This window comes from Conger conger, chromosome 6 (assembly GCF_963514075.1).
Source record: "Conger conger chromosome 6, fConCon1.1, whole genome shotgun sequence".
Lineage (NCBI taxonomy): Eukaryota > Metazoa > Chordata > Actinopteri > Anguilliformes > Congridae > Conger > Conger conger.
In genome coordinates this window covers 20,784,072-20,797,619 of record NC_083765.1, presented here as the reverse complement: position 1 = coordinate 20,797,619, position 13,548 = coordinate 20,784,072, and the positions used below count along the sequence as shown (strand labels likewise).

Genomic DNA, 13,548 nt, shown 5'->3' with positions numbered 1-13,548 from the left:
TGGAAATTTGCGTCATCTTCGAATTCTTCATTAACGACCAAACGGTCGACCGGGTGTCAACAGTTTCACCAATCAGGAGCTTCTTGATTCACCTCAGCTCTAAGAGTACGCAGGATCGGATCTGAGACCCTTTTTTCCATTTTGTCCAATTGTGTTGAATATGTCCAAATGTGTTCAAATTGAAGTCTCCGCTTTAAATCTATTACAAATAAAGTTTATATGCCAATGGAAATGGCTGCAATAAGCACAACAACTTGCCGGTGATTCAAGAGGAAGACCAAGAATGACAGGCTCATGCTCATCTACTGGGAAATACTTTTTTAAACCCATCACCTCAGTTAGATACTGCCCTCTTGTGTCCAAAAATGGAAACTACGTTTAATTATCATCCCGTAGTTCAGTTGATCACAAACACGATTCCTTTGAAATGACTGATCAAATTAATGACTCAATTAATGTTCAGTTGGCTTTTAATTAGGTTGCTGAACGCTTGTGTTTCAGTTATTTATTTATTTTCTTCCGTAGCAGAATGCAGGTTTGTCTTCGGATGCTTCATTATCTTCCAAGTGGTTAGTTTTAGTGGCCATGTGTCCACACTTCCACCAATTAGACGCCTATTGATTCACGGTTGTCTTTGGTAATTTAAAATAACTTCCGACCTCTTTTTATGTAATTCTTTGCAATACAGTACACTAAGCACAATAGAAGCGTGGACCTTTAATTCTTCGTAGTATGCATTACAAGATGTGGCTTAAAATAGCAAATGAGCCCATTAAACGAGAAAAGCACATTTTAAGAAATTTAAGAAACATTAACAGCTTATTACAATTCTGTGATTCGAAGGGGTGCTTTGAACGAAAACCAGCGTAACCGGTTCCCCTTTGGCAAGCACCGCTTGGTTATGACTGACTGTCATTTTCTCCGTGCGAATACTAACTGCACGATGTGATAACATTCCCATTGGCCCTTCCCACACCCAACACAAACCTTCAGATTTGTATATAATTGTCTCATTGATTTGATTCCAAGCAAACCATCCCCACTTTCGGTAAACATTTGGTTTAATTCATTTACGCAACCACTGCCCATGCAAATGCTCCTACTTCTAGCAACCTTTGGTATTAAGGACTTCGAGACACAGGCTACTCTTTAGTAATATTATGTCCAGTCTGAAAATATCTTGGATTTTTTATAAAGAAACAAAGCATGTCCTGAAAATGGGCTGGGCTGTTCCGCAATCAAGCCTGGTTGACGTGCACAGGCTCTCTATGCACTGTGCTCTGATTGGCTAAGGAAAACACCCCCGTAGGTCAAGAGTACTTGTTGGCCCCTTTTCTTTCTGTGCAACTCGAGCGTGATAATGGCGACGGCTGGACAAGTAAGTGGAACCCTGCATTATATTTATATTTGTAAAGAGTGACGGAGCGCAGGATTTATGTGCATTGTGTGATTTAGCAAAAATAGCGATGTTTTTAGAAGCATTAGAAATCTACTGAAATGTTTTATTTTAAAGTAATAATGGCGGCTATGAATGGGCGCTGTCAAAACTTCTTTGCACACTTTTCTGCATGTATTAGCTACTTACTGGATTGGAGTTCGTGTTCGCTTAGTAAATATTTTCCAGAACTGACTGGAATCCCTGCATACAATACCGTTGCCTGTTTCGGCTGTGCCACGTTCGTTTTGGCTAAATGCACGCAGAAAAACTAAAACCAACTGGCCATAATTATAGGGAAGTTTAGGAAGATTTTTTTTTAATGCCCACCACATAGCGGCGTGATTTCCTATAACAACTGAACATTGATATCACAAGATTGCGCAGAAAGGGCAGCTGTCAAAGATTGAAGTTCACCAGTCAACTCTTTGAATAGGCTGTAATGCGATAGCTCATTTTTCTAATGTTGTTAACTTGTGTATAGTTCACCATCAGAAATGAACTCTGCAATTGATGACTAGTGGTGTGTCGTTCGTGAACGATTTGTTCCTTTTGAATTTTAGCACTGAACCGCTTTAGCGGGGCTTGCCCTCTGAGCCCCTCCCGTCGGATCGAAACAGTCCATGAAATGAATGCAATGCGGCAAGGACCGAATCCTTGAATGATCGAATCCGTGAAGGAACTGGAATCAGTAAGTCGGAGTCGGATCCAGTCAACTCTCGTTCTCGTTCTCGTTCACCAGAAGTTGAAAGGAACTGGAACTGGAACTGGAACTGGTGAACGGATCATTTAGGGAACTAAGTCAAAGCAACCCGGTTCGCGCCACTATTGCGAACTTGTTAAAATATTGGTAGTGTAAATTATTTTACTGGCACAGTGCTTTGTAATGGATTACAAACGTGCATACCTTGTGTACACTGTGCTGATTGGCTCTTTTTTTATGATCCGGAATAACTTGAACTTTGAACGGTCATTTTTTAAAGGTACAATAGGTAAGATTTTTGTGTTAAAATATTAAATATTATTATAAAATATTGTTGCAAAACCATTTTAAATCCCTTCTTATCACTGACATGTTGACTCACCCTCTACCTGTGTTTATAGTCCTTAAATTCGGGTTCCAAAATATGCCGTTGAAGGGCCTGCTCATTGGTTGAAAATTGGTTCTAATTGGCACAGCAAATGGCGTTTCAACGTCAGCGTGTTTACAGAGAAGGGGGAGTGATACAGTGTTGCAGTTTGAGCGTATTTGTTGCTGTAATTCTTCTCCTGACTGTTAGAAGTTACCTATTGTACCTTTAAAAGGGATTGTGACAACCGTTCTTAGTTCAACACATTCAGAAATTATTAGTTGCGTCTGAACTTTGTTCCTTGATGTTTTTAAGTAATGTTAGATCCTGTTATGGTGACGGTTGGAAAAATAAAGGCATTAATGCTTTCTTTAAGCACTATGTCGCACATTCATATGCAGTTATGTCACTAACCAACATAAGGATCTTGGTGAATAGTTCACTTGGTAATGTCAGTTTCTGCATCAATCTTGACATAACATACCCTATGCCTTTGTATAGCTCTTGTATAGGAGCCTTCAAATAAAGTGTTACCCTATTTATTAAGCATGATAAAGCCCAGCATGTATGTGCAGTGTGGGGTTTTTTCCTAAAATTGCGATATTTGTTACACAGTATTAGACTGATAAAAAGGAAACATAAAGGTTTATGTAATCCTCTGGGCCTGATTGGATGACCACATAATGATGAGCAGTTGCATATCCAGTATTTGTGCAAACTGTATCTTTGTTTTGCAACACTGCTAAACAGCTCCCTTGTTCTGACCCGTGTAACTTTTGCACAGTCGCATCTCAGAAGTATAAGACTGGTCATATCCATAACGCAAGTTATTTTTCACATTTTGTCTTCCTTTTGGCCCTTCCCCTCAGCCAAGCGGGTGCTATGATAATATGTATTAACATTGTTGCATCAACATTAACATTTTTTATCATGTAAGAAGAGTCATTTTCTTTGTCATTTTGTGTCCATGCTGGAATTGCCCATTTATTGATACAGTGCCCTGCACTGATAGGCTTTGTGGATCTGTACTGTGAAGATTGCTGAACAGTTAAGCGGTTTGATGCAAAATTTGGATGCATTTCAAAAGGCTTATAATAATAGAAAATACGATTACTGTGGAAAGATTAAAATAAGAGAAATAGGCCTACTCGGCGGCGTACCTGTCGCGGAGAGTCGAGATCTGTTCTGTATGGCCCACAGTGCTTACAGAAGCAACATTAACCCTGTTTTTAAAAAACATCGCAGACTGAACTTTTTAAAAACTGTTAATCACTCTCAGGTGATCTGGGACCCACGGCTCAAACCCAGGGGTATTTTTGGAGGACATATTAACATCCGTAGCCTCACCCCAAAGGCTGAACAAGTGCATCATCTTCTTAGTAACTCTAACTTAGATTTTCTATGCCTGTCAGAGTCGTGGTTACATAGCAACTCTCCATCTGCTGCATTACATGTACCAGGCTATAACACCTTTAGACAGGACGGATCTAAGGGAAGAGGGGGTGGGGTCATGATCTATATCAAAGACCATATCAACTGTCATCAAATATGCTGGCCTTTTAATCATGATTTAGAATGTATTGGACTGAATATAATGCTCTCACCTGAAATGTCCTTTGTGCTCATTGTTGTATATCGTCCACCTTCTTCCAACAATGATTTTTACATCACATTTAAAAAGCTGCTTCAAGCCTGTGATTTCAAAACTGAGGTAATACTACTTGGTGATCTGAATTGTAACTGGCTAGATGAGACTAATAGGAAAGCCCTTAAGCAGGTCACAGATAGTTTGGATTTTACGCAACTGATGGAAGGACCAACTAGAATAACTGCATCCTCCCAGACACAGAGACTTAATATTCAGCAACAAGCCTGAAATAATTGTTAAGACATTCAATTTTATTACTGGACTGTCCGACCATAACTTGACATTAATGTCAAGAAAACTCACAAAGAAGCGCTTTCATCATTCTCATAAACCGGTGGCGCAATTTAGGATTCCAAAAAATGAAATGGTCAATTTTGAAAGAGCAGTTCAGCAGACTGATTGGAAAAATATACTTACTGGGAGCAACGTAGAAGCAGATTGCAAAACGCTTACAACCAAGTTACATAGTTTAGTTGAGGAGTTCACTAGAAAAGTGAAAGGAAAGAAAAAAAACAATGCACTTCCTTGGCTCAATACTGAAATATTTAACCTGATGAAGGAAAGAGACTCTGCATTGAAAAGAGCTCTGAAGACTAAATTAAATGGTGATAGGCAGAGGTTCACCTCATTATGTAACAAAGTAACCAAAGCAATCAGAAAGGCCAAAGCCAACTTTTTTATAACAATTATCAATGAGGCAAAGGGTAATACAAAGCTGATCTGGGAACAGATTAAGAATGTAATGGGGATCAACCACAGGCCTAGGAACCAGTTAGAGCTGAAACTGAATGGTAAGCTAATGCAAGACCCAGCACAAATAGCTGTAGCCTTTAATGAATATTTTATCAATTCTGTAGCTGAAATCGCACAGAATTTCCCCTTAACAACAGAAAATATTATTAAGGTTGATGAAAGCAAGCCTTCCTTCAGCATTCAACCCATCTCTGAACTTAAGACTCAAGCAATCATTAATTATCTTAGAACCTCAACGGCGAAGGATATATATGGTATGGATTCTATAATGCTTAAATCTCTGAAAGAATACATAGTCCCCCCTATCACACAAACTATTAACCTGTCAGTATTACAGGGGACATTCCCAAGTACCTGGAAGACTGCAATTGTATCTCCCATATTCAAGTCAGATGATCCCCAGAACATATGCAACTATCGCCCAATCAGCATTTTACCTGTGATTTCCAAGGTTGCTGAGAAGTGGGTATCAGAGCAGCTTGTTTCTTTCTTAAATAATGGTCCATTTAATCTCCATCCCATGCAGTTTGGCTTCAGGGCCCATCACTCCACTGAAACAGCTAACTGTTTCTTCTTAGAGAAGGTCCACGCAATGGTCGACAAAGGAGGTGTTGTCGGTGCTGTGTTCTTAGACCTTCGCAAAGCTTTCGACACAGTCAACCATAAGGTCCTTATTGCCAAACTGTCTGCTTTTAACTTCTCCTCGTTAGCACTCAAATGGATTGAGTCATACCTAACTGGTAGAAGCCAACGTTTCTGTGAACAACCACCGTTCATCAGCTCTTAACCTATGCACCGGTGTACCTCAAGGATCAATACTTGGCCCGCTTCTGTTTAGCCTATATATTAATGATCTGCCATCTGTCTGCCCTGATGTTGAAACACAATTATATGCAGATGACACTGTAATGTATGTGCATGCCAAGACCAAACATCTGGCTGCTGCCAAACTCATCACAGCTATGGATCAGATCACAAATTGGCTGAACCGTTCATGCCTTTAACTTAACGTATAAAACTGTAGGAATGTTTTTCACTAAAAGACAATGTAACACCGTGTCCAATATATCAATCTCAGGTAAAAATATTAGCATTGTGCCACAATTTAAATATCTGGGTATCATTATTGACTCCAATCTGTCATTCAAAGCACACATTAAGAAAGTATGCCAAAGAGTCAAGTTTAGCCTAACTAATTTTAAATACATCAGAAATGTAATGCCTTTTAATGCTGCCAAATTATACATGAACGCCATGATTATGTCACATCTGACATACTGTTTGACAAGTTGGGGACAAACTAACAGCTCGTCACTCAAACCACTAGCAATTCTCTACAAGCAAACCCTTAAAGTCCTGGACCAGAAGCCTAACAGCTCTCATCATTGTATCATCCTAAATAACCGTAAACTTCTGAGCTGGGAAGATGTGATCAAATACAAAAACATCTGCCTGGTCTACAAAGTCTTGCATAACACTGCTCCTCCTCCTCTTAACTCATTCATAATCCAATGTAACAATACCAGTCAGATCACCAGAAGCACCACACGAGGCGACTTCTTAGTCCCATTTAGGAAAAGTACATTTGGTCAATTATCATTCTCTGTTATAGCAATACAAAACTGGAACTCAATACCTACCTACATAAAAAATATACATACATACTCCACCTTTACAACACACCTTAAAACATGGCTTTGCGATAACTACAACTGCATACATTAATCTGTCAGATGTGACGTGTGTTATGTACACCTCCATCTTTGCTACCCACCTGCATATGTCTGTGTGTGTTTCAATGTCTGGATGCTACTGTCCCTGTATGCTGCTGTGTCTGTATGCTACTATGTCTGTATGCTATTATGTCTGTATGTTGCTGTGTCTGTATGTCTGCTATGACTATTTGCTCTTCCCTTGTCCCCTTGTACTGTTTTATCTCATGTACTGCATTGATGTTGCTGCCATTTGTGCTTGCATGTCTTGTCTCCCCGCATGTTTGTGCTTGCTCCAATTGTGCTTGATATGTTTGTATGTCTTGCTCCATTTGTTTGTGCTTGCTGCAACCGTAATTTTATTATTTTTTTAACTAATGTATTTTAGGGAGCCTATTGTCAACTGGCCGGGGACTACAGCTGGAAATTAGTCATGTAGGCTAAAGCTGCTCCATTTACTGTTTACAGTTAATTAATGGGGACTGTCCACGACATTATAAACAAATAAATTCAAATTCAAATTCAATTCAAATACTCCTCGCACTTTTGCCTACTTTGTTCTCCGGGTGAATAAGTATTTTTAAGTTGAGAGTTCTATTGAGAGCACACCGCAATAGGAGTCATTGAGGGTAAGATGTCGGACACTGTAAATGGTAGGCCTAAATGGTCTGCATTTATATAGCGCCTTTATCCAAAGCACTGTAAAATTGATGCTTCTCATTCACCCATTCACATACCAACGGTGATTGCCGTGCAACTAGCTCATCAGGAGCAATTTGGGGGTTAGGTGTCTTGACATACCCAGGGTGGTATTGAACTGCCAAGCCTCCGACCGCTAGATGACTGCTCTTACCTCCTCAGCCAATGTCGCACAGGTGTGTAATAAGGCTGCAACAATTAGTCAACATCGATTTGCATATTCATGATCCACGAGTCGCATTGATTAATTGGCAGATCACAGCAGCACATTAAAAGAAAGCGTCCAGGAGCTGTGACGCTAGGTTATCTAGCTTGCTATTGTTATGTACTGGTAGCTCTAACGTTGTCAACATTGCTATTCTCAGACGTCATTGAATGAAGTGTTGATTGCGTGATTTTAGTGAAATTAGCCTAAAACCCCACGCATGTCTGAAATCTAGCTAGAGCTCTTGTATTAATGTAAATACAGTCATATTTGTTGTAATTGGACTGGACTGTTGTCATTGTTATAACGCCACATTTACACTAACGTGATAAAGCCCTATTTCCACTGCCGAGTTATGACGGCTCCAGCCACTTAGCGTTACGCATACCGGTAGCAATATTAGACTACTGTGTAACTGCAAAACTTTGACTACAATTTTACATTTCATTAATGGCATCAGTGATCAAGCCTTTTTGTAAGGCAAACAAAAGGCAACATCAGCAGCTGTTCTAATTCTCAATGTAAATGTGCGTATCCCGTTTCAAAAGCTGTCTTAAAAAATCTTGTCTAAATGAACCAGTTGTAAGGTTAGTTTTATCATTTTACTTATGTGCTGTCTTTGCAGTGGAAATAGCAGACGTTCAAAGTCATGACATGCTCAATCTATTGCTGCATGACCCCTCCATGTTCTTGGAGCATGTTTAGATGACCTACTTCTCACCTGTTTTCCAGGTGATCAAGTGTAAGGCGGCAGTGGCTTGGGGGCCGGGGAAGAGCCTGTCACTCGAAGAGGTGGAGGTGGCCCCACCCAAAGCCCACGAGGTCCGCATCAAGGTAAGACTAATGTCCCAGAGTCGTCGCCACGGTCAACCAACCACAGACAAACTAATGCCTGGCTTCCCTAAACCACTGAATTACACCCCAGCACCAAAGGACCTCAATAATCCCCCCCCCCCCCCCCTCCTTCCCCTTGCAGAATGCTAAATGTCCAAAAAATTAAATGGAATACCGCCACAAAATCAGGTCAGGTAAACCTGACATTATTTGTCATGGTGACAGTAATGGGGATTCTGTGTGATTACTACAGTAATTATGATGGTTGTGGTCATTTTTCTGTTCCAGCTCTTTGCCACGGGAATATGTCACACGGATTCCTACACTCTTAGTGGGTCGGATCCGGAGGGCCTCTTCCCGGTTATCCTGGGTCATGAGGGGGCGGGAAAGGTGGAGAGTGTTGGTGAAGGTGTCACAAAATTCAAAGCAGGCGAGAAACTTTGGATTAAATGGCTTTATAACGCATAAAATATTGATCAAAATGTATTGATGGAGTGCTGATAATCTGCTCAGAAAACTTTCTTGCAGAAGCAAATACTCCTTATGGCAATTTCATAGCAACAAGTACATTTTTGAATTTGAGTGTATTTTTATTTTTTGATTGTTTTGTTTAAGGTGACACTGTGATTCCCCTGTACATTCCTCAATGTGGGGACTGCAAGTTCTGCAAAAATCCCAAGACCAACCTCTGCCAGAAGATCAGGTAGGGAACGAGGGTCAAAATAGCTAGAGATCTCGCTAAAATGCTAATTAGCCAAATTTGGTGTGCCAAATTAGGGTTGAAGTGAAACCCTACAGGAAGGTAGATCTCCAGGGACAGCTACAGGATGGTAGCTGGATCTCCATGGTTAGTTACCTACAGGACAGTAGTTTTCAAGAAACAGGGTCAGGTGCCAACAGGACGGTAGATCTCCAGGAACAGGGTTGGTTACCGACAGGACGGTTGATCTCCAGGAACAGTGATTGTAACCTACAGGACGGTAGATGTCCAGGAACAGGATTGGGCCGCCCTGATCTAACCTCCCCTCTCCTTGGCAGGGTGACCCAGGGACAGGGCCTGATGCCGGATAAGACGAGCCGGTTCACCTGCAAGGGGAAGCCGGTGTTCCATTTCATGGGCTGCAGCACCTTCTCGGAGTACACCGTGGTGGCTGACATCTCCCTGGCCAAGGTGGACGAGAAGGCCGCCTTGGACAAAGTGTGCCTCTTGGGCTGCGGTATCTCCACTGGGTACGGGGCCGTTCTCAACACTGCCAAGGTGAGCGACACCCTGAAAACAAGGCACTTTTCTGGCAAGGCAATTCTCTGAACAAACTACAGGACAGGAGGTGGGTGACAAGAGGTTGACTGTACTGGACTGGACCTATAACTTATTTGATGGATAGATTTCAGGTATATTTGGGTCTTCGAGGTGCAGGCAAACACACATTCATTCATATCCATACCCTCCCATGGAGGAGAATTCCATTAATTTGCAGGTTTGTTTAGATGTCTGCTTCTAAACAGCCATTAAACTACACTGTGTGTGCAGTTCAACCGCCAACCTTCCAGGTCCCAGTCTTGCACCTTAGCTGCTAGACTAGTGGTCTTTACTCCTGGTCCTGGAGAGATTTCGTTTTTCGCCTTAATATCAGCTGCCAATTCAGACCCAAGAAACCATGTGAGGCGAGTTGACTATATAATTGACTGCTTTAATTGATCAATTAAGTGCTGAGTAACAACACCCTCCTGCAGGTGGAAAAGGGGTCCACCTGTGCTGTGTTTGGCCTGGGGGCTCTGGGACTCGCCGTCATCATGGGCTGCAAGGAGGTGGGGGCGACCCGGATCATTGGCATCGACATCAATCCTGACAAGTTTGAGAAGGCCAAGGAGTTCGGCCTCACAGAAGCTGTGAACCCGAAGGAGCACTCCCGCCCCATACAGGAGGTCTTGGTGGAAATGACTGATGGGGGGGTGGACTACTCCTTCGAGTGTGTGGGCAACGTGGGCATCATGGTGAGACCGCTTAACAGTGCTTAAAATAAAAAACATATTAGATTAGCACATTCCTTTATGGAAAATGACTACACATACAGTGGATTTGCATGTGCAACTACACTCAAGAAGTTACATTGTGCTTTTACCTTTAAGAATCTTGAGATGCATTTTGTGTTTGGTTTCTAAAAATAAAATAAAATAAAAAATAAAAAAAGAGTAGTCGGTGACATCTTGGCACTGGAGGACAAGAACATTTCTACCACTGGCGGTTTGTGTTCCACATAGCTTTACTTTCCGAACCCTAGACGGAACCGTGCAGTTGAGACCTGTTCAGATGATCAGGGACCCTCACATCTGGCCCTCAAATCCAAATCCAGCCCTGGATTTCTTTCCTGTCAGGGGAATAACTGCACAATTGGTGCTAAGTTATAATCAGCCAGACTGGCTTCCTTTCATGTGTGAGGTAAAGGGAGGGTGGAAAACTGGAAGTTTTGGGACCGGGGGACTGAAGTGATTTGTGTGGGCTGTTTTCATTGTGGTGATTGTGTAGGTCAGGGGTGTCAAACTCCAGTCCTTGGGCCACAGTGTCTGCAGGTATTTGTGGTTTCCTTTCAATCAGCAGCCGATCGACTGAGACTGTGAAGGTAGACCAACCATCTAATCTGGACCTCAAATCCAAATTCGCCCCTGGTAATCCTTCGTCAGTGTCTAGAAACTAAAGACGTAAACGCTGAAACACACTGAATACCAGGAGACACTGTGACCCTCCGGGAACGCAGTTCCCTCCGCTTCGCCGCGGTGACGCCGTTTCTGGTCTGTGTTTCAGAGATCAGCGCTGGAAGCGTGCCATAAGGGCTGGGGCGTGAGCGTCATCATTGGGGTGGCCGGGGCGGGACAGGAGATCTCCACTCGCCCCTTCCAGCTGGTCACGGGGCGCACCTGGAAAGGAACTGCCTTCGGGGGTGAGGAAAGCGGACCCACTGACCCACCCAAGTCCGACACCACCGATTATGGCAGGGGGTGTCCAATTTTATCCGAAAATGGCTGGCATGGGTGCAGGTTTTTGTTTTTGCCGAGCGCTAAAACACCTGATTGAACTATCTGACTAATCATAGTCTTGATTCAGATACATCAGGTGGGTTAGTGCTGGGCTAGAACAAAAACCTGAACCCACACTGGCCTTTTTTATTTTTATTTTATTTTTTTACATCACATTAGGTTTTGATCGAGTGTTTCATTTTAGGCTTCAGGCTGAAAATGTTTTTCTCTCGCTGTTTGTATGGTGCATTCCTATCCTTCAGGATGGAAGAGTGTGGAGAGTGTGCCCAAGCTGGTCGATGACTACATGAACAAGAAGCTCAAGGTGGACGAGTTTGTGACCCACACCTTGCCCTTCGACAAGATCAATGAAGGCTTCGATCTCATGCATGCTGGGAAAAGGTAAGCGGGAATTCTCAGTCCTTTTGGATGTTTTTCCTTCATTAGGGTAGAGCTCTAACCCCTCCCCAGTGGTCCACTATTAGGAAAGCCTGATTGAATGTGGCCATTACCCACAATCCACTCGACTCACTAATTCAGCCACAAGCCCCCTATTCTTCCCACACATTTCCAGTGATTGACACTGCACTCACAATCGGGTATATTAATCTTATTAATTAATTTAGCTGACACTTTTATCCAAAGCAACTTAGTTGATTAGACTAAGCAGGGGCAATGTGGGGTTCAGGGCCTGGTCTGGACCTGATGGATATATTTCAGGTAGATTTGGGTCTCCAAGGTGCAACCAAATGCACGTTAAATTAATATCCAACCCCCACCCCATGGAGAATTCCATTCATTTACCTTAATGGCAGGTTTTATATTATTGGCTGTTTCGAAGTGTTCTTGCAGTGGGGGATAGGGTCCTTGCTCAAGGGCCCAACAGCTGTGCAGATATTATCGTGGCTACACCAGGGGCTTGAAGCACCAACCTTCCGGGTCCCACTCATAGGAATATACAAATAGGAATATACAAATATAATGTATGTGACAGGAACAGTACATTTAGTAACCTTTATTCATACAGGGTAGGTAGCATGCATGTATTTTACAGCAAAGCCCTGTTAATGCCCCCCCAAGTAGCATAACCTGCATGTCTTTGGATTGTGGGAGGAATGTGGACAGCATAGCTGTGTTCTAGGATTAAGTTATGTTAATCCTTTATATACCATTCATAGCCAAAATGTGGAGTTTGTTTGGTGCTTTTATTTCATACTCCTGTTCCTTTTCTCACCCAGCATTCGGGCCGTGCTGCAGTTCTAAGCGTTGGATTCGGACTTGAGGTGCTTAAGAGAACACCACTTGTACCACTTTGATAATCTTTCACGTTTTAGAAAATAAAATCCTTCAACACCCAGTGTTAAATGTGGTGATTTTGCAGTGTTTACATTTACTGAAAATGGTCACTGAATACAACTTTTTTTGCACTTGAATAAACAAGAAACCTCACAACGGGCACAAAGTTTTTGCTAGCTGTCTAGAATAAAAACACAATCTTACTCCACCACTGTGGTATCTGCTGAACTCAAGTAGTTTTAGCTTTTGCTGACTAGTCCTTCACCAGGATTTCAAATAATCTGGATATTTTGATGGCACAGGATTTGTACATGCATGCCTGACACCAGTATTCATTTCAGTTAATAGTTTGAGGATCATGTGACTGAATGGTTTAATGTGCAGGCATAACTTGCATCACCAGCACTTAACCACACCAGTGTGCTGGTTTAGAATATCACTAGTCTACCAAATGCATAGTTTACCACCAGATTTCCACCAAGCAAATCATAATTGGCATGCCCAACCCAGGTCCAGGAAAGCCACAGGAGGGGGTTGTGAGGAGAATAACGAGTGTAATCGGCTGATTAAATTGATCAATGAAATGCCAATCCACAATGAATACATTATTTAATGTTTGTTTGAATCAATACTGATACATAAGGAGTGTTGTACTTCCCGTGGTCTGTCGCTGATGGGCACATTGAACACCGAATGACTTCACACAACGGTGACACAATGGGGCTCGGCCAATCAGAGAAAGAGAGGCTGAGGAATGCCCACAACCCTTATCACTGAGACCCCACCGACACCCATAGCCTCAGCAACATCACTTCAAAGTTGCATTTAAAAAAAAACAAACATAAAAACGTAAAAATAACATCTGATTTTGGTAGAGTAAG

At 42.2% G+C, this 13,548-nt stretch overlaps 1 protein-coding gene across 2 annotated transcripts; it reads left to right on the top strand.

Moving 5' to 3' along the window:
• Nucleotides 1-1,225: 1,225 nt before the first annotated feature.
• On the top strand, nt 1,226-12,728 carry LOC133130050 (alcohol dehydrogenase class-3). Of its 2 annotated transcripts, XM_061244273.1 has the most exons (10): nt 1,239-1,378; nt 1,999-2,126; nt 8,255-8,356; nt 8,645-8,786; nt 8,972-9,059; nt 9,395-9,614; nt 10,091-10,351; nt 11,160-11,295; nt 11,635-11,773; nt 12,610-12,728. In XM_061244273.1, the coding sequence occupies exons 2-10, from the start codon at nt 2,097-2,099 to the stop codon at nt 12,632-12,634; spliced, it is 1,143 nt and encodes a 380-aa protein (XP_061100257.1). In that variant the 5' UTR covers nt 1,239-1,378; nt 1,999-2,096; the 3' UTR covers nt 12,635-12,728. The 2 variants fall into 2 exon arrangements, with proteins under 2 accessions (XP_061100258.1, XP_061100257.1); XM_061244274.1 differs by lacking the exon at nt 1,999-2,126 and having other exon boundaries at nt 1,226-1,378.
• Nucleotides 12,729-13,548: the final 820 nt, after the last annotated feature.

Coding starts and splice junctions, on each gene's coding strand:
- LOC133130050 (XM_061244273.1), top strand. CDS start 2,097: ATGATCGAATCCGTGAAGGAACTGGAATCA. Junction 8,357..8,644: donor CCCACGAGGTCCGCATCAAG/GTAAGACTAATG, acceptor TTTCTGTTCCAG/CTCTTTGCCACGGGAATATG. Junction 9,615..10,090: donor CCGTTCTCAACACTGCCAAG/GTGAGCGACACC, acceptor ACCCTCCTGCAG/GTGGAAAAGGGGTCCACCTG.